Source organism: Apodemus sylvaticus, chromosome 5, assembly GCF_947179515.1.
Source record: "Apodemus sylvaticus chromosome 5, mApoSyl1.1, whole genome shotgun sequence".
In the NCBI taxonomy this organism is placed as follows: domain Eukaryota; kingdom Metazoa; phylum Chordata; class Mammalia; order Rodentia; family Muridae; genus Apodemus; species Apodemus sylvaticus.
In genome coordinates this window covers 248,485-276,181 of record NC_067476.1, presented here as the reverse complement: position 1 = coordinate 276,181, position 27,697 = coordinate 248,485, and the positions used below count along the sequence as shown (strand labels likewise).

Here is a 27,697-nt window from a genome sequence, read left to right as displayed (position 1 = left end):
TTTAAAGTCATTACTTTCTTATTACAATAAAAAGTGGTAAAAAAAAAATAGATCTTTTCATCTCTCTCTCTCACTATGTCTCTCTGTCTCTGTCTCTGTCTCTCTCTCTTCCTTTTGGATGATTGTGTGCTTTTTAAAAAGATTTTTAATATCTGAAGAAAAATAAAATATTCGGCTAGGTTTGTTTTGTTTCATTTCACTTTTTCTTTTGATTTTGCCTTAATAAACATAAGGAGGTTGACCTCTCTCTCCAGCCTTCCTTGTTTTCGAGGGGCCATTATGAGTCGTTAGCCTTCTTATGCTCTGTCCTTTTCCTCTCTTCTTTATCTGTCTATCTCTGTCTGTCTCTGTTTATATGTCTGTCTGTCTATCCTCTATGTTTTAGCATTTTTATTATGTAGCCTTGGATCTCTTGGTTAATTTTATTTAATCCTCCTGTGAGGGTTGTGCTATAGATCTCCCACAAGCACACACAATTTTAAATTTTAATTATTATAATAAAAGGAGATTGACAAGTATCTTTTGTTGTTGGTGGTGGTGAAGATGATGGTGGCAGATGTTGCTGCAGTGGCAGCTCTCTTTTTCTTTTTTCTTCCTATGAAAAGAAAAAAGAAAATATTCGGCTATTTCTATCGTTCCTCCAGCTTTCCTGTCTTGTTTGTTTATATTTAATCCTCCAGTGATGGTAGTCCTGTGTGCATGTGCGAGCATACACACACATAGACACACACACACACACACATTCACTACACAACATCCAGGGATGGGGGGCAGTCATGGAGAAGGAAGAACTCATTAGGAAGCATTTGGCTTAGACATATGAGAAAGGTGATAGTGAACCAGACTTTGAATGTCAAGCTATTATATTCCTTAAAACTTACAATAACTGTTCTAACAAAGAAATATTGAGTTTTTCTCCATCTGTTTCTTTTCACTCCACAGATCATGCTGACCCAGAAAGTGGAGATCTGATTGCTGAGATTAAAGGCTTGAGCCACCATGATTATCTGTAATAAAGTGAGGTGTTAGAGCCTGTAGCCTAGTGAAGTGAACATCGGGGCTGGGCGAGTATGGACTCAGAGATGACCAACTCTGTGTGTGTGTGTTCTTCAGTCTCAGGTTCCTTTTGTTATTTGACCTCTATACAATAGGGTCTGATTACAGGTTACTCTTTACAGGACCGGTGGGTGTAGGTCTGGCCTTAGAGATAACAAACTCAGATCAGGAGATTTACATTTGAGTTAATACAAAGCTCAGAGCTGCCTCAAAGCTGCTCAAAGCTGCAGAGGCTTGAGAGATGCAGTTTTGTCTTGCAGGCCTCACTTAGAGAGTTTCTGGCCAAAAGAACATTTTTAACAGATCCATACAGATGTGGTTCAAAATGAAGTTCAAACTTAGATCTAAAATTTTGGCCTGCCTACTACATACAAAATTATTATAGATTTAAGATTTTCATTAGAAGGTTATTCCTCAAGAAATGGCTTGCTCTTAACATTGGGCGTTTAAATTTTTTAAGAAAATGATTTTCAAAAGGTGTTAAGATAAATATTTTGCCTAAGACACTGCTTTAAGTTCGTCATTTAAGCTTCTGATGTCCTCAAGATAGATGCAAAACAAATACTGAGAGACATAACTTGGAGAAAGCTACCATAAGTATTTGTCAACAGTTGATGATATATGTTCACTTCCATTCCTTAACAAAGAGAACATTAATATAAAATCTCTCCAAATAAGGTTTTGACATCCTCCAATAAAGATTTGATATAATAATAAAAAGTTACAAAATAAAATCATAAAAATATTTTTTAAAAAAAGAATGTTTTAAGAGCATGATAAAATGTTTGTTCCTTATTTTAAACAGCAATCAAATTGATTATTATTAATCATTAATCTATTACATGACAAGATTTTTGACAAAATTAATAGTTGCTATCTAAAAGATAAATTGTTAAAAATTTGCCTCTATACATGTTTTTATATTGTTATAGATTTATACATGCATCCTATAAAAATGCATCTACTATGGGAGTAAAGCTCATATAATTAGATCACATGTTTATTCTTTTGAGTGTCCCCTTGAACTGGGTGCTGTAGCTGTTCTTTTAAAATGTTAAAAATCAAACTTTTGATTTTTTTTGTTTTTTGTTTTTTTGGGGAGGAAAGGTTTTATTCAGCTTACACTTCCACATTGCTGTTCATTACCAAATGAGTCAAGACAAGAGTCCAAATAGGACAGGATTTATTTTTAAATTTGGTATATTCTTTATTTACATTTCAAATGATTTCACCTTTTCTGGCTCCCCACTCCGGAAAGTCCCGTAAGCCCTCTTCCCTCCACCCCTGATCCTTCATCTACTCCTTCCCACTTCCCTGTTCTGGTATTCCCCTATACTGCTGCACTGAGCCTTTCCAGAACCAGGGGCCACTCCTTCCTTCTTCTTGGACATCATTTGATATGTGGATTATGTCTTGGGTATTCAAAATTTCTAGGCTAATAATCCACTTGTCAGCGAGTACATACCATGATTGATCTTTGGAGACTGGGTTACCTCTCTTAGTATGATGTTCTCCAGCTCCATCCATTTGTCTAAGAATTGCATGAATTCCCGTAAGCCCCCTTCTCTTTCCCTGTCCTCCCACCCACCCCTTCCCACTTCCCCGTTCTGGTTTTGCCGAATACTGCTTCACTGAGTCTTTCCAGAACAAGGGGCCACTCCTCCTTTCTTCTTGTACCTCATTTGATATGTGGATTATGTTTTGGGTATTCCAGTTTTCTAGGTTAATATCCACTTATTAGTGAGTGCGTACCATGATTCACCTTTTGAGTCTGGGTTACCTCACTTAGTATGATGTTCTCTAACTCCATCCATTTGCCTAAGAATTTCATGAATTCATTGTTTCTAATGGCTGAATAGTACTCCATTGTGTAGATATACCACATTTTTTGCATCCACTCTTCTGTTGAGGGATACCTGGGTTCTTTCCAGCATCTGGCAATTATAAATAGGACTGCTATGAACATAGTAGAGCATGTATCCTTATTACATGGTGGGGAATCCTCTGGGTATATGCTCAGGAGTGGTATAGCAGGATCTTCTGGAAGTGAGATGCCCAGTTTTCAGAGGAACCGCCAGACTGATTTCCAGAGTGGCTGTACCAATTTGCAACCCCACCAGCAGTGGAGGAGTGTTCCTCTTTCTCCACACCCTCTCCAACTGGGAGTGGGGGGCTAGAAAAGGGGAAATCATTTGAAATGTAAAGAAATTATATCGAATAAAAAAATTAAAAAAAAAGAATTTCATGAATTCATTGTTTCTAATGGCTGAATAGTACTCCATTGTGTAAATATACCACATTTTTTGTATCCATTCCTCTGTTGAGGGACACCTGGGTTCTTTCCAGCTTCTGGCTACTACAAATAGGGCTGCTATGAACATAGTGGAGCATGTGTTCTTATTGCATGCCAGGGAATCCTCTGGGTATATACCCATGAGTGGTATAGCAGGGTCCTCTGGATCTGCCAGCCTGCTGGTCTTGGAGCCTGTGTCCTGCTTGGAGAGCAGCTGAGGGAGAGACTCCCCGTGGCCATATTCACTGCGTGCCTGGGGCAGAAAAGTATAACTAGCTTAAAACTGTATATACATAAAATTATAAAGATTACTGTCATTGTCTATGTATATGCCAATTAAATGAACAATTTAAAGTAAAAGAAAAAAGATCTCTGGGGGTGCAAACCACCAGGGATCTGCCTGCACCCAGGACCTGAGCACATAGGCGGTTCACCTGCCAGCCTGCCGGTCATGGGCCTGTGTCCTGCTTGGAGAACAGCAGAGGGAGAGACTTCCCACAGCCACCTTCAAGGCCTGCCTGGGCAGAAAAGCATCACTAGGTACTGTATTATCCTGAGCTTAAGACCTCTGGGGGTACAAACCTCCAGGGGTGTGCCTGCGCCCAGGACCTGAGAACATTGGTGGTTTATCTGCCAGCCGGTCGTGGGGCCTGTGTCCTATGTGAGAATCAACAGAGGGAGTGACGCCCCCCAGCCCCCGCCACCAGAGCAGTCCAGGAACACCTGGTTCACCTTGACAACCCAAGTATAACATTGCTTGAGGCAGGACAGGATCTGGGAGGTAGGAGCTGATGTAGAGGCCATGGAGGGGTGCTGTTTACAAGCCTACCTACCAGGCTTTCTCAGCCTGCTTTCTTTTTTTTTTTTTTTTATTCGATATAATTTATTTACATTTCAAATGATTTCCCCTTTTCCAGCCCCCCCCCTCCCCGAAAGTCCCGTAAGTCCCCTTCTCTTCCCCTGTCCTCCCTCCCACCCCTTCCCAGTTCCCCGTTCTGGTTTTGCCAAATACTGTTTCACTGAGTCTTTCCAGAACCATGGACCACTCCTGCTTTCTTCTTGTATCTCATTTGATGTGTGGATTATGTTTTGGGTATTCCAGTTTTCTAGGTTAATAACCACTTATTAGTGAGTGCATACCATGATTCACCTTTTGAGTCTGGGTTACCTCACTTAGTATGATGTTCTCTAGCTCCATCCATTTGCCTAAGAATTTCATGAATTCATTGTTTCTAATGGCTGAATAGTACTCCATTGTGTAGATATACCACATTTTTTGCATCCACTCTTCTGTTGAGGGATACCTGGGTTCTTTCCAGCATCTGGCAATTATAAATAGGGCTGCTATGAACATAGTAGAGCATGTATCCTTATTACATGGTGGGGAATCCTCTGGGTATATGCCCAGGAGTGGTATAGCAGGATATTCTGGAAGTGAGGTGCCCAGTTTTCGGAGGAACCACCAGACTGATTTCCAGAGTGGTTGTACCAATTTGCAACCCCACCAGCAGTGGGGTAATAATATACATATACTATATGTATATTACTATATTACTATATTACTATATAGCTACATATATAGCTACATATAGTAATATGTAGTAATATAATATTACTATATTACTATATGTAGCTATATATGTATAACATACATATATAGCTCATGGCTTGCAATTGCTTAAAGTTGTTTCTTTTTAATGATACTAATTCTTAACTTTTACAATTATTTATACAAATACAATTCAAAAAATTAATCAGAAATAGACATACGACTATTGACAGCTTTTCAAGCTTTCTAGTTATAACTGTTTTAACATAAGAAACAAAATAAAAAATAAAATTAGTCATTACATATGTTATTTTTAATATTAAATGTTCCAAATCAGATTAAGACAAATATTATAACTGATTATTATAATCAGTCATTTGAGATGTCTTATTAACAATTTGATATTGGTCATATTACTGAGATTCCTCATAATTCGCATAGACAAGATATTATAGAACAAGCCCATAGAACTTTGCAATATTTATATAATAAAAGAGGGGAGAATAACATCTCTATATACCATAAAATTTAAAAATTTTTAATGCCAGGGAACTCTAAGTGTAGAGAAGAGGTATGTTTGTGTTCTTTCTACAGGATGCTGAAGGAACATGCTAGCTGCCAGAGTATGCAGATGCTGAGATTTCACCCTGGCTTTCCACCTTGCTCTCCAGCCTTTTGGGGCCCCTCCTGGGTCTTTTGTTTCTTTTGTCATTTGGCCCCTGGGCCTTTAACAGATTAACCAGTTTTGTTAAATCACAGATTGATTCTGCCTTGAGAGACGTGGAGGTAGCAACCATCGGCCTTCAGTTCTCTACCCTTGCTGCAGGCAAAGAGCTTTCTTGCTTCCTAAGCAGTAGAAACGTCAATGCCAGAGAGGGTGACCTCCGGCTCCTAATAGTGGCTGAGGGCCATAAGCTGTGGAGTAGCTAATGACGGGAAATATTGTGGTGCCACGAGCCAGATGCACACCGCCTCTTGGCTGCAGGGTGACTCCATGACGGGATTATTGTGAGTCCGCTACCTGGATGCCCGTCACACCCACCAAGGGCCTGATTAAGCCATTGGAGTGGGATGTGATGCCAGGAGTGGATGCAACTTACATAGCCTAAGGCAGAGGCCCTGCCCTACTAGGATCTAAAAGGGCCTAGTTACTGTGGTGCTGGACGTGGGGGCAAAACCACATAGCCTAAAACAGGCTCTCCGCCGACCCTCTTTCCATAGCCACCCCCCAACTTAAGAAAGAAAAAAGGAGGAGATGTGGGAAGCCATCCTGAGCTATTTGGACTATTGCTTACTCATGGCCCTAAGGTGGTGGCTGCTAAAATACAAGAACAATTAACTGGAGCCTCTCCCGTGGGCATTGGTTTAGCCATTGCCTCGAGATAACTGCAGAATGGTCCTGCCTGCATCATCACCCACCGACTCTGGTAATTGCGGTGGAAGGAAGTCCTGAGATAACTGCGGCAGGCTCCAGCCTGTGCAAACACCTGTTGTCTCCACCGGAGGACCCTTATCTATTCCTGCTAAACTGCTAGATTGCCCTTCCTTTCTTTGTCCTTGCCTTGGGGTACGCCCCTCCTGAAAGCCTTAAAACATGTGTACCCCAGAACATTAAATGAGGCTTTGACACAACCCAGAGTGATTTGCCGTTCTTGGTGCTTGGCCTCCCTCCTTCTCTCCCCCCTTTTGACCCGCAGGTAGCACCCCTTCAGAACCCTGGAATAACTGACCTGCCGGACGGGTTACACAAAAGCCCTGTGTTTCCCATAATGTGTCTCTGTGATTTGTCATTTATTCACAAAAGCCTGCTGGTTGCCAGACGCTATACTTGGTTCTAGAGACACACAAACACTTGGCCAAGGCTCCTTCCTAGGGAAGCCTATGGCTCAGAGAAGGAACAGTCTATCCTTGATTGCCACAGGATTCTGTCTGTGTCCCTACATACCCACACTATGCCGCAGAAGCAAAAACAGTGGGGGCAGAGCCAGGGGGTTGGTTCCAAATTCTAGTCACAACAAAGCCAAGCCAGGGAGTGTTTTGTTCAAATGACCCAGGTAGATAAACGAGGCCAGCACAGGCCGTCATGACACCACACACCTCTAGAACACCCTAGCTGTGCTAGGAGCCTGTGATGTCACCGGGTATTTTCTTCCCTTCCTTTGCAGATGTTGCTAAGGGGCGGCCAGTTTCCCTGTGATCTCCCTCAGATGACAATCTGCATGCCCTTCCTGCTCTGGTGACACTCTTGCCAGCTCTCTGCACAGCTATGCTCATTTCAAGCCTCACATTGGTTAATTTTACTCTAAAATGTATGCTGTATCTTTTGAAAAGAGCTTTATACCATATGGAGTATTTTGAAATTTACAATGTATGAAGCTTGTAATTTGAGAATTGAAAAACTTTTTTTTTAAAAAAATTACTGCTCATAAGAAGAGGAAATAAGCTCCTCATTCCCTGGAGTCAGTCCATAGAATTCAGAAGGGCTGGCTTTTGTTTTATGTGAAATCTCAGCCATTCATTTATTTATCAGATATCGATAAGATCCTTCACAGTTGCTCTGCATTGTGCTGAGCAACAGGGTGTAAGACAGGCTCATTTCTGGGAATAAGGGAGAGAAGCCCATGCTCAGCTCTAGGATGGGAAGGCTTCTACAAATGTCTTTTATTTTTTGTAACAGAAATGGATTCAAAGGTAGTGGGAATCTATTAAAATGAATTACTAAATCTGCAGTCTACTATATGCAGAGAGAGGATGGCTAAGAGCCTGACACAGTAATTCACAAGCAAGAAGAGGCATTGTTATTTTTATTCAAAATAAACAATGCACCAGGGGGTTGCCTTCAGGGCCATTTGCCTTATGTGTTATTTTGTAACACACCTCTTGGGGTAGCCTAAAAGTCATGACCCTGATATAGCTACATTTATTGTCTATATGACCATTCTCCTGTTGTCAAACCCCAGGTGTGCTCTGAGACTCTGAGACTAAATTTGACAATCCCTTATCAAAAGCTGGATTAAGCTTGGCCGATTGAACCTGGAATGGGTGGATATCTGCAGTAGAGCCCTTAGCAGCGGTTTTCTTCACTTAGGTGCATTTAAAAGTTCATGACAGAAAACAGCTTATCTAAAGCCATCCTTATCAAGCTTGGACGCTGTTCTCTTGTCCCTGGACAAAAGCCATCCAGAGCCAAGCACAGTGAGAAGACAGACTTCTGGCTTCTAACAAGATCAGAGATCAGGGAGCTGCTGCAATGCCTGGCCCTTTCTCTGGACTTCTAGTGATTTTGACATGCATTATCCTTTACAGTCATTTAACTGGGGCTATTCTCCTATAGTACCACTTCACCTGACAACAGAACTCCTTACCTATGACCTTAGGTGTCCTTTGGTAATCAAGTGAACAATTGTGATGATGGTATGAAAACTATTCTACATCAACGGATAACCTTGAGATTGGCCAGGAAAACCAGCTCCAGCATTTTGGACCAAATATAAGTTAGCTTTAAATATTAAATATTGACCAAGGAAAAGACTTTGTTCAGGACCATTTCCTGGAATTTTCCAGCTGAGAACAGCCTCAAAACCATGTGTTGTAGGGGGTTATAAGGACAAACATATAAGACATTATTTTCCCAATTGATTTAGTGATTTTCTAAGAATTATAACTTCCAGCATTCCAGGAAGTTACCTGGTCCCTGGGCAGGTGTGGCATACAGGTTAATTTTCTGCATTACACAACCTGGATTTGTTGTCATCATAATCTCTTCACCACTATCCATTGTTCCTCTAGTAAGTAATGTGATGTTATTCATATATTATAAATGAGGTACTGCATGTCAAGTAATGGGTATAGACAAAATTTCTACTGCTATGATCCATTACTAGCTTAAGTCCATTCTCAATGGATTTAAATGAAATATGTGTGTGTGTGTGTGTTTGTGTATAAAATATACCATATTATAATATATGTGTTTTTTTCTATAAATGGATATATATGATCTATTTATGGTATTAAGTGCTTATGTTAAACTGATAAAATGATTTCTATTTGAATAGATGGATATGTTTTAATTGGAAAACACTGGATTTTCTTATATTTATAAGATTCTACACTAATAGGCTAGTTCAATAGTACATATGTAAATCTTTCTGTTTAGGAAAAAAATAAGAGCAGGCTGATTTATTAAGGCAGCCTATTTTGGTAAGTTCAGCTTCTCATTCCTATGAAGCTCTGTGACCTGAACAGGGGCCTATTTCTTTCAACCAGAACACTTGGTGACTTTCCAGATCTAGTAAAAATATTTTAAACATCTATAAATTACAGAGAAACAATGTGGAATTAGGAAGAAATAACAATTCTTTTGAGGAAAGTAGAAGAAAGAACATCTGGAATTTGAAAAGGAAAGTGTGGCTGGAATTTCCAAGCCCAATAATCCCTTATAAAAAGAACACACAATCTAGCTATTATAATTATAAGCTGTATGGCTAGACTGGGCCGGAACAAGACGATACTAACTTATTCCCCAGCTATAAGGACCCCTTCCTACTTGTGGTATCTCCTGGCTACATGGTTCTCTCATTGTGCATTCTCCTCCTGTGTCCTCTCTCCTTCCCCTCTAGTCCTCTTTTCCTTCTCTACCTGCCCCCAGTATTGAACCTCCAGTCCTACCTTCCCCTCCACTGCTCAGTCCCAGACTCTATCCTTTATTGACCAGTTAAAATGGGGATAAGATTCATACCTCAGCACTTGTTGGACTGCCAGTCTGGGGCAGCAATCCCTCCTGAGGAAGCAAAATTAACATCAGACTGTTAACCAACCCACAGCAGGACTGAACAAAAACGGAGTGTTGTATGGGGGAGTTAGAAAGGAGAGTGCAGTGGATGGGCAATTACTGAATGCAGGAGAGGATGGGGGACTTCACAGGACATCTTGGGGCCTAGAGGAGAAACAGAGTCCTGCTGGAGAAGAAAAAAGGAATGAGCAAGTGAAGAATGTCAGTGCCTGTAGGCTCCTTGTGGGCAGACAGAGGAGGCAGCCCCATGTGGGTGGAAAACATGGACAGAAAGCAGAACAACCCCTTCCAGAGGACTTGAAGGGCTTTGAACGCAACAGCAAACCCTTGGGATTTCTATCTGTAAGTCATTCTGAGCCTTGGAGTACCATGATTTGTTCTGTCTTTCCCGGGGTCCTGGGAATAGAAGGAAATCATAAAAATAATTAAACTAAAAATTTAAAAATAATTGGAGAGGGAAAGAAAGTTTAGCCTATTATATAAAGGAGAAGCCATAATAACACCACACCTCCTAATAGTGCCACTCCCTATGGGACAAGCATTTAAACCCATGAGCCTATGAGGGCCATTCTTATTCAAAGCATCACAGTGGATAAGTCTTCTGTCAGGAGCCAGCCCCAGCAGAGGTGTTTCTTTCTTCTTGGTTCTTCTTGAGGCAGCAGAAGGTGGAAGTGCATCAGAGGGGGTAAGACTTTGTCTTATGGAAAATTTAGAGTTGCTGCATAATAAAAGGCTTACTTATCTAAGTCTAAGTTACTATGCTAATGTAGCTGACCTGCCTTCTGCTTTCCTCTGAAGCTAGAGAGTCTCAGGCACTTAGCACTTCACCCTAAAACAGCAGGAGATTAAGGACAGAATTAGTTGCTAGAGTCTTTTCCCCATTGTTCAGATGCCTCTTGCTTGTCAGTCTAAGGAGGAAGTTAGAAGCAATAAACTTCTATTGAACCAGGAGAAGAGAATAACACTTGCAGAAAGAAAAACTTTTACATAAGTGAATATGCATAATCTCACAGAAATTTATACACAGCTTCAAACATAACAGAGATTTCATTTCCACATTTTCACACAAATTCATACCTACATGCACATCTGATCCCAGCTTGCATACATTCTCACAATTTCACACTAACACAAGTTTACAACAGAGAATGTTTACATGCATATCCATTAGAAGTAATTATCTAGCTAGACATCTATCATTTGTCTTCTCTACAGGTTCATAGAAAGTTTAAAACCATAACACACACACACATGCATACATTCTCACAATCACATACTTACACACACATCCATACTTACATATGCATATGGAGCAAAAGACCAGCACTGGTGCAGAAAGAACTCACTCATTCTGGATGAAAAATATTTATTGCATTGAGAAGGAAAAAGTTTCACCCTTTTAATGCTATGAATTAAATCCATGTTTGTAAAAAAAAAAAAAAAATAAGTCTAAGCCTGCTTTGTCCTTACCATGGGACCTGTCCTCTCCTATGGCAAGGCGAAGCCTGCCTGCTCCTTCTGTTCTCTGCAACATCTTTTTTTTCTTCTTTCCCTCTGCATCCTGCACATTGTTCTCTTAGTTATTTTATGTTACCTATAGTTTCTAAGTTATTCTACTCTCCATTCTCCTATTCTCCTTCTAATCTTGTTCTCTTATGACTAAAAACTTCTCCTCAGTTCAGTTCTTCTCTCAGCTCTGTTCCTCAAACCTAAATTCTTCTTTTCTCTCTTCTCTTTGTCTTCAGCCCTTAAAACATCTTTCAGAATACATAATCACACGTTACAAAGTTCATCATAAGTTCACACAAAATATCAAATCACCGATTGAAATAAGGAGTTTACAAAAGAGAATGTTTACATGCATATCCATTAGAAGTAATCATCTAGCTAGACATCTATCATTTGTCTTCACTACAGGTTAATAGGAAGTTTAAAACCATGACTAAGTTAAAAGTGAAATTTCGTATAGATAAACCCAGTCAATATTTTATCTTCTGTCCTAACACCTATAATAAATCCTAGTTCCCTTTTTATGACCTTTGGTTGTATTACAACCTCTTGGCTCTGTGTAGGAGAATGTCTGGCTGCCATCTAAGAGTACTTAATAAAAGGGCTTAAAAGGGGAGAGTATAGGGGGTTAGGTGAGTGTGGGTAGGCGGCGTGGAGGAAGGTGTCCAGGCGGGCCCTTGCCTGGGCACCTCTGTGCCTGAGGGACCACCCCCCCCCACACACACACACAGGCATGGTATAAAATAGAGTTTATTCAGAGTAGGGGATGGAAGTTAGTGGTAGAGAGAGAGGCAGAGAGAGAGAGAGAGAGAGAGAGAGAGAGAGAGAGAGAGAGAGAGAGAGAGAGGGAGAGGGAGAGGGACAGGGAGAGGGAGAGGGAGAGGGAGAGAGAACAGAGAGAGAGAGAATAGAGAGAGTTTAGTGGAGGCCGGCCATGACCACGTGGAGGGAGGAAGGAAGAGCCCCAGGGGCAGAGAGGTGAAAATGTGGAAGAGCTGAGAGCAAAAAGAGAAAGAGGAGGAGCAAGTAGCCCCTCTTATACTGGACCAGATCTCTGGGGCAGGGCATACCTGGCTATTTCCAGGTAGGTGTGGGGTGGAGCTTAGACAGAACCCCAACACTTAACTGTGACACTTGGGAGACTGGCAGACTTTTCATTGCAGTTTTGACTATCAGAAAAGGACCTAATAGAAGTTCCACTATTAAAGAACTTAATAATCACAGATAAAATTTTAGGAATTGTTATAGCATCATCAATAAAACTTGTCATCTATTTGTCTGCATAGCAACACTATAAGACAGTACATCTTTGTGGATCTACAGAGATCTGCTCCAAAGGGGTGTGCTGTTTTAGATTGAGTCGGTTTATCAGAAACATTGCTGGAGCCACTCTTGGTGTATGCTTTTAATCCTATCAGGTGAACATCAGTGAATTCCTGGCCAGCGTGGTCTACATAGAGAATTTCAGAAGACCCTGTCTTAAAAAAAATTAGGTGATGTTATATGGTGATGCTTTTTAAGATTTAATGCATAAGTGATTAAAGAACAAATGTTATATAATTAAAATTCCATGAAAAAAATCCATTACATGACCTTAACATCCTTTTGTACTTAGAGAAACAATTCAATTTCTTTTTCTCACAGGAAAAACAGTGGCTCTGTCAGCAACCATGGCACAGGAAGGTCACCTTTTCATCCTGGTGCTAACATCCAGCTGGAGTGGCAGTATTACCAAAATAAAATCCTGAAAGGAGAAGCAGGTACACATGAGTGTTTAAAAGCCATGGTAAGCTCAGGATGTTGCTGGTGGTGTTGGTACCTTAGAAGTACAAGTAGAATTAGAATAATTAACAATTTGAAGTTGAAGGTTTTAAGGATGATAGTGACTGTAGAGAGAATATCTTGTGTATTGTACTAAAAGAAAACTATGGCCTATAGGAAAGTGTAGAATACAAGATGAGACATTCAGAAGGCAGAAAGAATTCTGGGATAGAGCCAGGGATGAGATATTTGCCTGGGAAAATGTGACGAGACTGACACATGGTACCTGAGCCCAGGTAAGTAGTCATATGTCAGAAAGTAGATTTGAGTAAGTGGGTTATAATGCACTGTGGCCTAGTCAGAGAAGACTAGCTATAAGGCCAAGATATTTGTAAGTATACATATTTTGAGTCTGAGTTTTATTTCTGGGAGCATGGGGCTGGGAAGAAGCCCTAGGTCCAAACTTCTACAAGTGACAACTTGAATCACAACAAAATCTAAATCTGAGCAGATGACCAGTGCATAGTTATGTTTTCTGGAATTGGATGATGGTGTTTTCCTGAAACCCAATCTACTGTGTATAAATTTAGATTGGGATTGTAAAGCATGGTGTGAATTGTTTTCATATTAACTAAATAAGTTATTAGCCATTTGGCTTATGTCACAGTGAAGACACTGAAGTTTGTGTTCTTCAGTATTTTTAAGAATTTAAAGGTAGACACGGTGGTACCTAATCCCAGTCTTTGGGAGATAGCACCAGGAGAACAGTATTTTCAAGGGAAGGCTACAGAGTAGGGAAACCCTGATTTAAGAAAGGACACAACCTCTTTTGGAACCAGAATCTAAATGCCTCATTTGAGTGAACTTGTTTTTTAGAAGAAATATTTTCATAGCTGTCTTAGAAAACTAGTCTCTTTACATTCATAAGACCTTTATGTAGTTTTTATTCCTTGCATTACAATTTGAAAGAAATTGGAAATTCTTTCTCATTGGTTTCCTTGTGGAATAAATTGTTAAAACCACAAATCTTTAAAAAAAAAAAATCAATCTTTTAGAGAAGCATTTACCAGAAGACCGATATATAGCACAGTAGAAAGGATCTAGAGTTTGGTTTTATCCAAGTTACTTTGGTTCCCTGTTTTGTCAGATATAAAACACTGGGATTATTTTATAAAAGACCCAGGTGAGGCAAAACAGAGTCTGGGCATCTGGATTTCTTTTTTGGAATTAATCTTTCTTGATTGTAATCATCTGCTTACACATTGTATTGGGAAACATAATTGTAGGCACACATTTATACTTTATCTATCTATCTATCTATCTATCTATCTATCTATCTATCTATCTATCTATCTACCTATCTATCTATCTATCTATCTATCTATCTATCTATCTATCTATCTATCTATCAGTTTTTCAAGTTTTCTAAGGCTTTTATTAGCTGTTATCTGTTTTCAGAAAATTTTGAGAGTTAGTGATTTTTGTCAGTATATCATGGGGTAACTTCCTGAACTTGTTTAGGCCTTGCTTCATTGTTTGTAGTTAGTTTCTTAAGCACACCTTTGTACAACGTTGCTTTATCTTTCTGGATTTTTTATATGGTATTATTTTTTAAAAAAGATTTATTTATTTTATGTATACGAGTACACTGTAGCTGTCTTCAGACACACCAAAAAGGGACATTTGATAACATTGCAGATGGTAGTGAGCCACCGCGTGGTTGCTGGGATTTGAACTCTGGACCTCTGAAAGAGCAGTTGGTGCTCTTAACCACTGAGGCATCTCTCTAGCCCCTCTACATGGTATTATAAAAAGATAAAAACTTGAGTTCTAGAAAGCAAGAAATGTGTAGCTGAAGGAAGTACACAGTACTAGTGGCATGTTGAACACTAAGTAAATACTTCCTGAACATCTGTCAAAATGAGAAAAACCCTCAGATGTATATATTTAATAGTCTCTAAGTTCCTTTGTTGCACAGTCTGGTGGGTGAGTCTAAGTTGGCTGATTGTTTAAAAAGTCTGCATCGAGATTTTGGCCTTGGTAGGCACTTGTTCTTTGAAAGTAGCAAGGAGCCGGCGATCTTCTTTTGTCTTGCTTTCCATCACTGTCTGTTCTTTGCCTCTTTTCAGCCACTGGGTTTTATAATATTTAACAACCTTTTATACTTAAGTCTCCTTCATTTCTAAATCTGAGCAGATGATCAGAAGCCAAATATTAGAGGAAATGTTTGAGTTCCACTTGCTATTGAAAATTGATGAAAGGAGATTTTCCTCTCCTTAAAAAAAGTGGCTATAATAACTTGATAATATATTCTTGTTTTAACATTATGATGTATGTTTTTGTATCTTAAGCACTTTAACCCCTTTGGCACTTGTGAAAATATTTGCTATTCATAAAACAACTAGATACTCTTTTATTAAGTTTGTAGCCAACCCTGTCTAGAAATTGTCTTCCAATGCCTTTTACTTTTCATGGTATTTCATTCTATGGGTCAATATTAGACATAGCATCAAAATTAAATGTACTAAGAGTCAGTTTAGAAGTTAGGCTCTGGACTGAGCAGACATGTACAGACATGTACGCAGAGACCACCTGAGTATAAGATTGTTTGGGACACAGCCCCCCAGGGCCCCACCTGCACCTAGGAGCTGTGCTGTGCTGCTACAGCCTTCTGTGCACCTAATCAGAATTTATTTAACTTTTAAAGTAGTTTCTCTGTATGTCTAGAATAAAATAAAAATAAATTTCTGAGAATGAGAAAGCCACCAGAGTGGCTTTCCTAGGTTTTGCTTTGATGTTGGAAATAGGATTGTGCTGATGAAATAACTTACTGGGGCTTCTTGTTTCCAGACAGGAAAACTCGAAGATCTCAGGGAAGTCTGTTTTTTGAAGTGTTCAGGAACGAGAGGTGTTTTATTATCTTTAGTGTGATGTTTTCTACCATTTTTGTACGAGGAGTTTTTCCTGTGTTGAATTTTGGTTCTTAAGTTGGAAAGTAAAGCAACCTAGTAATATTCTTCATTCCTACCTTTGCTCTCTTTTTTTAATGTGTTGTTTTCCCTTTATTGTTTATGAAAATGAAACCATATCTTTGTAATAATAAAAACTTTGAGGTGATGCATCAAATTATTCTAATAAACTTATGATTGTGCCTATGTAAATTATATTTCCATAGTACTAGTTATTTTTACTTAGCATTTGTCCTTGGCAAAATGGCTTTTTGTAATTCCTTTTATATCTCAGTCTCAACTTTAAGTCAGGATATTAAGCCTTGTGTCTGACAGTTAAAAATAAACATGAAACACTGCTTGTCTTTTTAACATTTGTCCCAAAATTTAATAATTAATAAATTACTCTGTATGGACTATGTTCCAGGAGTCTTTGCTAAGTGGTTTCCCTTTTGATATTGAGAAGCAGCATATAAATTGGCACACTCAGCAAGAAACAGATTTGTAGAGATAATAATGGTACTTGGTTGGGTTACATGGTAGGAAAGGAACCGGGATTTTCACTTACTTCCTTTTCATTCATAACCCAGGTCCTAACTCTTTTGTGGGCTATATTTTAAAAGAACAGAGTTTTTGCATTTTTGCCATACATTTGTAGGTGTTTTTTCCTCCAAATCACTGGCAGTTTTTCATTATTTCTGCCTAAGACAATATCTGTTTCCTGGAAGCTATACTCATGGGTGTTTAGAGGATGCTGGAATTTGGACTCCAGGCCTCATGATTGCACAATAAGTTCTTTTAACCTGGGGACCATCTGTCTAGTCCCCAGAACAATAGTTTATAAAGAGTTTAATATAGATTTAAACATGGAGATTAGGGAGGAGAAACACATGTAAGCATGATAGGCATGAGATAAGGAGAGGTAGATGTGGGGAAGTGAGCTATGTAAACCAAAGACAGAAGTGAGTCTGGGCCAACAAGAGATGATGTGAAAAACCTTTAATTAGTTAATTAATTAATAATTACATTAATTTATTCTGTGTTCATATGTGTGTGTTAGTGTGCATTTATAGAGGCCAGAGGATAGTGACTGGGCAGTTTATTGTCCTACCACATGGGTTCTGGTGATCGAACGTGGATCCTCATGTTTACTAACAAGTGCTTTAACCCCCTTTAAAATTACATTTATTATTTGTGTATGTGGGGGTGGGCAGGAGTTGTATATGTGGATGGTGTAGAAATTATTTAATCCCAACTCCGGTTTTTACCCTGCCTTTGACCACTTAGTTCTCAGACAAACATTGCACACAACCTTTCTATGTACAATTGGCCTTAATCAGCACAAGAGCTGGGCAGATTGTGCACCTCTCGCTGTTGTCTATTTCCCACTACTAATCCCACGATAGAATGTGCCATGTTTCATTTGGACTGCTCTTATTTACAGGTAGCCAACCCACATGGTCTTTATTTTACGACTCACCTAACCCATGGTGTCTTCCCCCTTGTGGTTCTTCTCTGATGCTGGAAGTCCTGGAATGCTAAACCCTGCCTGCATGGGTTTCTTCTGCCCAGCTATTGACTGTTGTCATCTCTATTCACCAATCAGAAATAATTTGGAGGCAAGGTCACATAGCCTCACTTGGATCTACCTGTGCACTTTCTTGTCTCTGGGACAATACATACAACAGACCAAACCTCATCAATAGAGGTCCCAGGTATTGGACAGGTTATATCAGACTTGCCTGCAAGAACCTTTACCCATTGAGCTCTCTTACTGCAGCGGATGAAAATCCTTTTACAGGATAGTTTGGTCCTGTGGCCCTGCACATGTAAGCTTGCGTGTGGAGACCAGAGGACAACCTTGGATGTCATTCTTCAGGTGCCATCCACTGTTTTTTGTAAAACAGGATTTTTGATTGGCTTTGAATTGGATAGGTAGGCTCAGATGGCTGGCTAGGGAGGACATGGAGTCTCTGTCTCCCTGGCACAAGTGTGTGCCACCAAACCAGATTTTATTATTGTTGTTATTATTATTATTGTAATTGGCTTCTTATGTTTGGACTGAGTATCTGACTCAAGGCTTTCCATGAGAGCAGGAGGCCCACCATTCACCAAATCATGAGGCACCCCATGATCAGGAAGAGTGTGGTATGTTTACCACTTCCATGCAGATTTTCCCAGGTACCCCAAGCCCCAGAACTGTCACGACCATGAGAGTCATCACATACAAGCCTGACAGGAATATGTCCTCCTGCAATCCCCAAAAGCAGCTCTCTGGATCCCTGCAGTCTCCCAAGAATGTAACAATCACAGGCTCCTCCTCTGGGGATACCTTTCAGAAAGAGACCCTTATGGAGGAAAATAACCTCACCCAGGAAGTGGCCATCAATCAGGAAGAAGCTGTCCATTGGAAAGCTGTGGTCATTCAGGAAAAGCCCATTTCTGATGGCCAGCCTCAGGGTGCAAGCTGAGCTTCCCCTCAAACCTGGCAATACCACTGCAAGGGCAGGAGGAAGACAATCATGAACGGCCTCCAAAATCTCTGCTGCTGCTGCCGTTCTCCCACAAGAACCCTGCTCCAAGGAAAGAAGCTGGATCCTGGAGTCCTTCCCAGGATCAGGTGGGTGCAAGTCCTCATTCATTTATTCCTTACTCTGTCTTGTCCTTTGTGAGAAATGAAGAGTGCGCCCCCTTGTGGCACATTTAGGAACTTAATATTCTGTCACTTCAGAACAATTCAATAGAAACCCCTGAAAGACCACCTCATGGTTTCTAAGCCTGAAGTGGAGAGCAGAGATGCTGAGAGCAGGGAGAGGGGAGGGTGAGGGCATAGCCAAAGGAAACAGAGAGTCACTGGCAAGCCAGATGGGTGCTGTGGCCAGGCAGCAGCCCAGTATGACCTGTGTGTTTTCAAGTCATTAAGACACTCCCTCCTGTTTCATTCTGCTTTTAAGTCTGGAAGAGGACCAGCCCCAGCTCCATGACTTGTGAGTCATGGGTGGGGGTCAGTCTGGCTGGGAATCAGATAGCGCCTTAGGGAGGCCAGGCCAGATGTCCAGGAGCCAGTGTGGTCACAGGCCCATTCGGCGCAGGAAGACATGTGCACAGCAGCCCAGACCTGTCCAGGTAAAATCCCAGGCAGGCAGGTCTGGCTTTTCACAGGGTCATGCTCAGTGGAGTGGGCTGAGGTGCAAAAGTGCCCCAGAGTTGTCTGCAGAACAGTAGCCCTGTGTCCTCTCCTCCAGCCTGAGTAAACATCAGAGTGGATCGACGGGAAGTGTCTGTCCTTTGCTCTGTTTCTCACAGTGAGCATGGTATTCTTTATAATCTTTCCTTAGAGAAGCCTCCCTAGCCAGCCTGTCCAACCTTCCCTAAAATGGGTTCCCAAGTTGAGAATGAGGCCTGCAGTGTCTCTGTGGGTGTCCTCTACAAAACAGCCTACTGCCAACCTTTTACAAACCCCACCCACACTTATTCCCCTGCCAAAGCCATGATAGTTCACATGACTTGAGTCCTCAGACCTAACTCAGAGCAAAGTTTATGAAAACCACAGCTGTGGGGTGACTCCAGGGGCAGCTGTGCCCTCTCTCTCCACCATTTCTACCCTGGAGTTCCTCACCTCCTGCCTTGCTACGCTTCTTCCTTCCAGGCCACCATTCGCCTTATCAACCGGAAGTCAGACACCCCACCAAGTTCCACACTGTGTGAGAATGATGGCTATTGTGACCAGGGTGAATCTAGAGACCCTTCTGATGAGCAGCAACCTGCTGTGCAGCTGGAGTCCAGTCTCATCTCAGCTGCAAGTCTCTACCTGGAGCCTGCACTCAGCTGGACACATCTGAAGATTGCTTCCATTCCTTTGAGTGTGTGCACATTTCTTGTTCTTGCCCAGGTAAGCAGGTGTGTTCTGACTAGCAGCTGTGGAGCTAACCTCATGTAACTTCTCTATGCTTCATGATGGACAGAAGAGAAGGCACAAGTGACTACAAGCCTGAGCCCAAACATGCAGCAGAGGGAAGTGGCAAGATGGGGCTTCATTCTGCTGTTTCAACATTTAGTGCCCTCTCTCCTTGGGCAATCTCACCTGACTCACATTTAGTCATTTCTAGGGAGTTTGCGGATTTTAATTAAGACTAGATGTCAGAGCTATGGTGAAGGTGTATGCATATCATCTCATGTCTGAAGGCTCAGTAGGCCTGTCTCCTGTGTAAGAGACTAGTCTTATGGTCAAGACCAGCCTGTACATATAGAGAAAAAGAGTCTAGTTTGGGTGGCAGTGTGAATCCTAAAAACAAGAACGATGATGACGACAACAGCAACAACAGGATTAGTGATATAGCTTAGTATCAGTAGCATGCAGGAGTCCCTGTGTTCTAGGCCAACATCAAATCAATGTGGTGTCTATGGCAAGAAACCTAGGATTGAAGGGTAGAAGCAAGAGGACCAGACACTCAGCATCATCCTCCCCAAAGGGAGTTTGAGGACAGTGTAGAATGACTGACACTCTTTAAAAACATACACCATCCCACCCAGCCCCAAATCTTAGTACTCAACTCTGAGAAAAGTGACTTGGCAGCTCATAACAACCACACATTTCCCGTGAATCAGAAGTCCCCTCTGTGACAGAGAAGAAAACTGGGCATCCATATGTGCAGTAATTACTTCCTGTGGCTCATATCTGGAGTCGGCCTGAGGATTGAGTTTGTCCCTGGTGCACAGCACTGAGGAGCTGTGAAGTAAGAACTTCCTGCCTGCCCTGTGGGAGGCGCTGAAGAGCTGTGCAGCCAGCACTCCCTGCTGGCCCTTTTGGAGGCACTGTGTAGTTGAGTGGTCCCTGTTCCCTGATAGTCCCTTAGCAGGAAATAAGAAGGAAGTTTTGAGGGCATGGGGGCCCCAAACTTTGCCAATAAGGAAGTCAGGAATTCTGCTGGCCTTGCAGCCAGTTAGAAAGTGACGGTGTACTGTCCCCTTGTGGCTGCTCTGCATTAGCACTTTGTCCATGACCTCAGGAAAGCCTGTATTCAAGTAGGGGAAGAGAATCCTTCCTTAAGTGAGGCTTGTTCCAACTAGCTCATAATTCAGTTATCACATTTATACTAATCTGACACACGGCTAGTTTCCTCTCCTCTATTTTGCAGTAAGACTTCCTGAGTGTCTTAGAAGAAAATCTCCCTATACCAGACTTCCTCCCTCTGTTCAGAAGTCCACCTTACAAATCTGCACTTCGATAGAGGTCATGGGCTTTTTATTTTAACAAATTTATATTAACATTTTCTTAGACAGGCATAGAAGGACAGAGACACATCATCACACATTGTACAAAAACATCCCTAATAGCTATGCAAAGCAAAAAGTGGAAGGATGGAGTTTTCCCTTCTTAGCTGTCACTGTGCCAAGTCAGGTAAAAGACCTGGATCTGTGAGTCAGTTGTAAGAATTTCCCATGACCATAAATGGTGCTGTTTCATTAATTCCATCCCCCAAAGAGGGGAGTTTTATTTGAAGTTAGTTTTATTACACAGGAGTTTAATTTCATAATCTGCATGATTTTTTATGATGAGATATTTCCCATGATAGAAAAGGAAAAGAAATACCTGATCAAGAGAAGAATATTTCAGAGGCTTTGCAGCTATCAGGGCATTCCATAGTGTCCCAAAATATCACCTTACTGCAGGTTTAAGAGTTCAGGTAACTACCCTAGCAGTATTTTTTGGCTGCCATGTAACTGTTTTACCCCCTTTTGCGGAGAAAAAGTTAGAAGGTTTTTGCCAATGCCCACATGGACTGTTGGGGTTCAGGTAGAGGTTTGGGGAGTAACATGGCCGGATGATTTCATTGTCCTTTCCATGCCTCTGAACCAGACTTGATTGCATAAATCAAAACAAAATAGAAAAATCAGCCTGAGGGACCTCAGATTATGGTGGCTTGGGGTCTTTGGGATGATGTCAAAGGTTGGCATGAACTCATCCAGTCCTGCTTGAACCAGAGATCCTGTTGGATCCTCATAGTGTGCCAGTTTCTGCCCCAAGTCTGCTCTGCCCTTGGGATATAATGGTACCACAGCCCACCTGCTTTACCTGAAGCACCGAAGCTTAGCCTGGTAGATGGTTTAACAGGATCTCAGCCAATGTGACTTCAGGATAAAAAACCTTCTCTGGAGACAATTTATATTGAATTAGCTCTCTTTATTAGGGGTGAAGAATGGCTGTTAAACCCTGGTGTGTGGGGAGTGTTTTGTATTGAGTGTACATCATTTCCAGAGGCTGAGGTGCTTGAAATTCATCAGTCACATGAAGAAGAACTCGCACTGATAGCTGGGCTTGTCTTAATAAGGAGATAGGAAGTTTAAGGCAAAACCTGGCCACCAGGATCCATGACTATATTGCATGGCAGAGTGGAAGTTGTACAGGCTACATACAAGGGTCCAACTCTGGAGAGGAGGGAACAGTCCTACTCCTTCCAGTCTCAGGCTTAGGTTCTCATGGGTTGGACACATCTTGACCTCACTCTCTTGCTCCAGACTTCTTACCCCAGTCATATGGCTTTGCAGCCCCACCATGAAGGGTCTTCAACAAGGACCCTTAGGATCCCTAAAGATCAACAGCAAGGGAGAAACGGTGGGCAAGCTTACAGTCAGAACTTCTTTGACATACCTCCCCCATAAATGAGTGTTCACAAAAGAAATGTGAAAGAAAGTACAAATACAGTCTAGAAGATAAAAGGTCACAAATGTGACCACCAGCATGACTGTAGTGTGGGCTGCTCTGGTCTCAGCATAGACTCTGAGCTTCTGATTGTGGTTGTGTATATAGTGCATTCTCTTGTGGTGTCTCTTCAGGTGAATCATCATAGAGAAAACTGGTCCAGATCATGATGCTGATAAATAAAATGTCCTGGGCAAACCGCAATAAGCTAATGCCAACACTGACAACAGAGAGGGATCAGATCCACTTACCTTTAGAATCAGTGCCATTGTGTCTTTTCTGTGGACCACTAGCATTCATTGGAATGTACGCATTATTTAAGACACTGAAAAACCAGCAACTGTAACAAAAATATGTCATGAACTTGGGGGTATTTCTCTGAGCATGACCCTTGTCCAATTACCAGGAACATGAGTGACAAACTGGTAGGTGGTCAGGGCACAGGTAGAACACATGTTTGTGCTTTGAGACACCATGTGAAAGAAGTATGAAAGTTTACCTGTGAGGTCAGTTGGAGGCTTCCTTGGAGCCAAAACTGTAATATGGTTTGGAAATGTCAAGAAGAGGAGATTGAAGGTATTGCCCACAGCTAAGTTTGATAGAATGACTTGAATGGGCCTCAGATGAGTGTCAGTCAAAATTGGAGATAAATTATGAAGAAACACAAGAATGTTACCCACAGTCCCAACCTCAGCCTGGCAAAGCAAAAGTATCTGAAGAGCCACTTCTTCTGTAGTATTCAGGGTTTTATTTTGAGATAACATGGAGATAGCTTCATTGGATCAGGTAGGACACTGTTGTCTTCAAGAGTCTTCCCAATTATTTGAGATTTTCAATTGTTTTTGGAGTCTTTTATCTCAAGAATGTGGCCCTGCTTTGTCACTACAAGAGTTTTCTCTGAAAAAAACCAAGAATATTTAATTTACACTTATTTTGCTTCCTTTCCCTCATGATGGAATTGTGCATGTGATGGAACTCTATCTCTCATGTTCAACACCATAAACACATATTTCTACACATTATGGGTTCTGCATGTGTATACATGTATATCTGTAGACATGAGTGCATTTTTGCTCCATTGGAATTCAACATTATCTTTCAAAACAATGTGCTAAAAATAGTAATTTGTTGTTGAAGAGATGGTCCTAGTCTGCTCATATTTGAGGAACTGTATTTATGCAGTTTTGATTGAACAAGCAGGCAGAACAATCATATTCATAAGATAATTAAATATTCCAAAATATAATTAAGAGATGGGGGCATGGGTCAGTGGTGAAGAGCACTGGCTCCTCTTCTAGAGGACCCACACTCCATTGCCAGCATCTACATGACCCTTGTAACTGTATGTAACTCCAGTTCCAGGGACCTGGCACCTTCACATTCATACATACCATCAAAACACCAGTGCATATAAACTAAAAATATATCAAATAATTTTAACAAATGATAATGAAAAATTAATATTCTTACTTTATATAAGAACTTGAATTAAGATCTTTATATAGAATGTTATAAAGAATGTTCCCTTAAAATAATCCAATCTGTGTTTATATACTTTTATAGTACTCATCATTGTTTAGAAAGAAAATATTTCTGAAAAAGTCAATAGCTTTCTGTTTATAAAGGACAATATTGATATATACCTGTAATATCTATTGTGAAGAAAACTGAGAGACCCAGGCATATCATTGATTCACAAATGTCCACATTTTAACTGTATTTCTAATGAATCTGATGCTGGAATTATATTGGATAAATGACCAGTTTTCATCAATCACAATCCAAAAACATTACTGTCACCTCTGTTAAAGTCTTTGCATACAGAGATTTTTTTAAAACTCAGATTTTGAATGCTCCTGTTTAGTCTCCAACTTACATGGTTTATGTTGATTTTTATAAAAACAATAAGCTTTTATCCAACAACTAAAAATCTGTCATATCACATATGAAAGTCACATTAAAAGGCATTTTCAGATGAGTGCTGCACCATGACATAGACATTTCTTTTGCCTAGAGAAATCATTGACAAAATTATGTAAACTGTGGAGACAAAAACAAATTCCTTCTAATGATTAATGTTGATTTCAGAATACACTGGACTGTAGGGAGGAGAATAGAACTTTAAACAGAAACATAAAGCTGCAGGAATCTTACCTACCACAAGGATGGGGTTTACTCACAGGGATGAAGGCCTGCTCCTAATCAGGTACTGGAGAAAAAGCTCTGATTTCGTTTCCTGTTGAAGATCTTTTCAGTGTATCTGTTCCCTAAGACAGATCCAAAGGAATGGTGAAGTCTCATATCTTCCAGGAAATGTTGTGCAAATGGCTGAATGAGGTGAGATATCAGAGCCCACAAAGGGACAGACGTCGCTTACAGAGTCCAATACATTGTCATCTGTGTTGTTACTGGGCATGGCTTTATACAGCTTCTAGAATACCTCTAAATGGAAAACACATGTATCCCCAGTACAAATCAATATGCTTTCCTTCTAGTAATCAATGAGGCCCAAGAGTTTTCTAGGTCATAGTGGGTAGAACAGAGGTTAAAACAAGTTTCCTTACTTTCTTTGGGGAAATCTAAGTTCAGAATTGGTGCTGTCATCAGGTGTGGAGAAGTGTACTACCAGGGAGATCAAGAGAATTGTTAGGTGTATTTCCAGGGACTGCATTACACTGTATACATTCACTGTTGCAAACTTGTGCTGACATCAGAAAGCCCATAAGCATGTTATCTGGAGTCTTGCATTTTCCTATTCTTGGACAAAGATATTTTAGTTTGACAAATCAAGCAACAGAAGCCTGTGTTAACTCATATGTCCTTGGGTTATTCCAATGTCCCTTTGCTTTGAGGTAGATCATGACTCATTTTCTAATATACCATGAAGGCTTATTAGAAGTATAATAGGTTGTGATATTTTCTATAGATTCTAAATGTAAATAATCAATTTTGTACATACAGTAAAGGATATGGGCTGAGCAATCATTGACTAATAGAGAGAACCATCCCTGTCCATCCCACTGTATTCACAGTAGCCATGAAATAGAACCAGGTTAATTGTCCATCAGTTAATGAATGGATCGCTATACAATGGGGATTATACATCTCTTAAGCAAAATGTAATTATGAATGTTTTAGGTAATTTGATGATTATGCATATGATACTCCACAAATTAAAAGAAATGTTCTGCATTTTCCCCAATTTTTAGACATTAGTTTTGAATCTTGAGTTATGTGTGTTTCACTTGGAATACTTTATAAAGGTCAGGAGTGAAGTAAAATATAGATGGTTAGGGGACTTTTGTTAGAACACAGTTGTTTAAAGGATGTAAGTAGACAATGGACTGTAGACAATTAATCTATCTTGGAAATATAGCATGTATCAGAGAAAAGGAAAAGTTAATAATAATATTAAGGCTCCATTAAAACCTACTAGTTTACAATTTTAAAAACATAGTTGATCTATTTCTATTTGTCATTTATATCGATATCATCTATATATCATTTATATCTATATTTATCTCTCTCTCCCTCTCTCTCTGTGTGTGTGTGTGTGTGTGTGTGTGTGAGAGAGAGAGAGAGAGAGAGAGAGAGAGAGAGAGAGAGAGAGAGAGACTTATTGCATTTTTTTTGTATATCATAACACATGGGCAATTTCCTGTGAGACATGTAGGGTATCTAGCCAGGCACTTTGATGTTATAGATCTTTTGTTGTAGTGTTCATTCCCACAGCTCTCAAATATATACATTATCTATACAGGTTAGAGGATATTCAACAGCCTTCTCACTACTCCAAAGTGTCTGTGGATTGGGTTAGTGATGCCAAAGGATAGACTCTCTTTGAGACTAGGGATTACCTAGTTACACTTTAGAATCAATGGAATAGCCTATTTTTTAAGTAACTAAAAATGAAAATTATAGTATTATTTAAAAGCTACATACTTGAGTTATTTCTTTCATTTACATGGTATCAGAGGGGAAATTACTTATTCAATTCGTCTCCTTATCTCAACATGGATGCAATGATGTTGAGTGAAATATTTAAAAAGTGTGATTGGCACGTTCCCATGCTTGTGCCTCAAACCCTCTGCCCCAGGGACCATGCAATAGAGATTCATGGAGAGTCACTGTCCAGGAGCTTCTGAAACATCTCCACCTAGCTCGCTAGGTTCCTATTGGTGGGTTGCTACCACTCCAACCCCGTGCTTCAAATCCCTCACGACCTTTGTGGAGCACCTCAGGCAAACACACACTTGGCCACCATACCTTTCTCTCTTGAACCCAGATGAGGTGCAACATGGAGGAAAATGTAGCACAAACTTAGTTGAGAAACAATGGTAACTCAGTCTTACAGTGCAGCAAATAAATGCAATCTTGTAAGCCTTAGTAAAATCTGATCCCTCCGGTGGAAGATCCTTGCAAATCCACCATGATACTAAGAAACTCTAACAGCTACATCTGACCTCTCTACTGACCTGGTTCCTAGAGGAAGTAACTCTCTCCTGTTTCCTCTCTTTCTCTGTCCAACCAAGAAGTCCAGCCTACTCTCCCAGTGATGGGCACCTTCATTAATTAGGTGATTGGTTCACAAGAACAGCACCAGGCCCATCCATAACACAATGACACCAGTATCTAATATGCATAAGTAGCTGTTGAGCAGCCACAGAGAACTGGGTCTACCAGGAGGGAGAGCTGGGGATGAAAGAGGGACAGGCAAGAGAAAATAATGAGCCAAGACAAAATTCATTCTGATCAAGTCTCAAAGTTTAATGTTCAGCTCTCAATATATAAGGGGAAAAACCCAAAGATCTTTCTTTGCTGGATTGAATTGCAAAGCAAGCTCAATGAACAGTTTGTTTTCTTGCAGGAAGCTGAAGTGGGGAGAAGGCCTGAGACTTCCATCTATGTTGGAAGACTCCACCCAGGTCAACAGAAGACCGATTGTGGTAGACAAATAAGGTTTGGTTAGCCCTCTCAAGATCAGGGGAAGGTCACACACATTGCACATACATCTAAACACACAATAAAAAAATAAATAAATTAGTAAGACTTGAAAACTATGTGATGGAGACAGTCTAAATATCTT

General features: G+C 40.5%; 1 protein-coding gene and 1 pseudogene across 2 annotated transcripts in view; one reads left to right on the top strand and one right to left on the bottom strand.

Annotated features, from left to right (window-relative positions):
- LOC127685016 (ubiquitin-conjugating enzyme E2 pex4-like) overlaps window positions 1–19,998 on the top strand; it is a 144,137-nt gene extending 124,139 nt beyond the window's left edge. The window contains exons 10-12 of one of the 2 annotated variants that reach the window (XM_052181749.1): window positions 12,844–12,985; window positions 18,248–18,528; window positions 19,558–19,998. In XM_052181749.1, coding sequence (XP_052037709.1) covers window positions 12,844–12,985; window positions 18,248–18,379 — 274 coding nt within the window. In that variant the 3' untranslated portion in view covers window positions 18,380–18,528; window positions 19,558–19,998. Of the gene's footprint in view, window positions 1–12,843; window positions 12,986–18,247; window positions 18,529–19,557 lie in introns of those variants that run through there. The other variant, XR_007977778.1, reaches the window with a different exon arrangement.
- Window positions 19,999–22,308: 2,310 nt separating this feature from the next.
- Window positions 22,309–23,674, bottom strand: LOC127685014 (vomeronasal type-1 receptor 1-like; annotated as a pseudogene).
- Window positions 23,675–27,697: the final 4,023 nt, after the last annotated feature.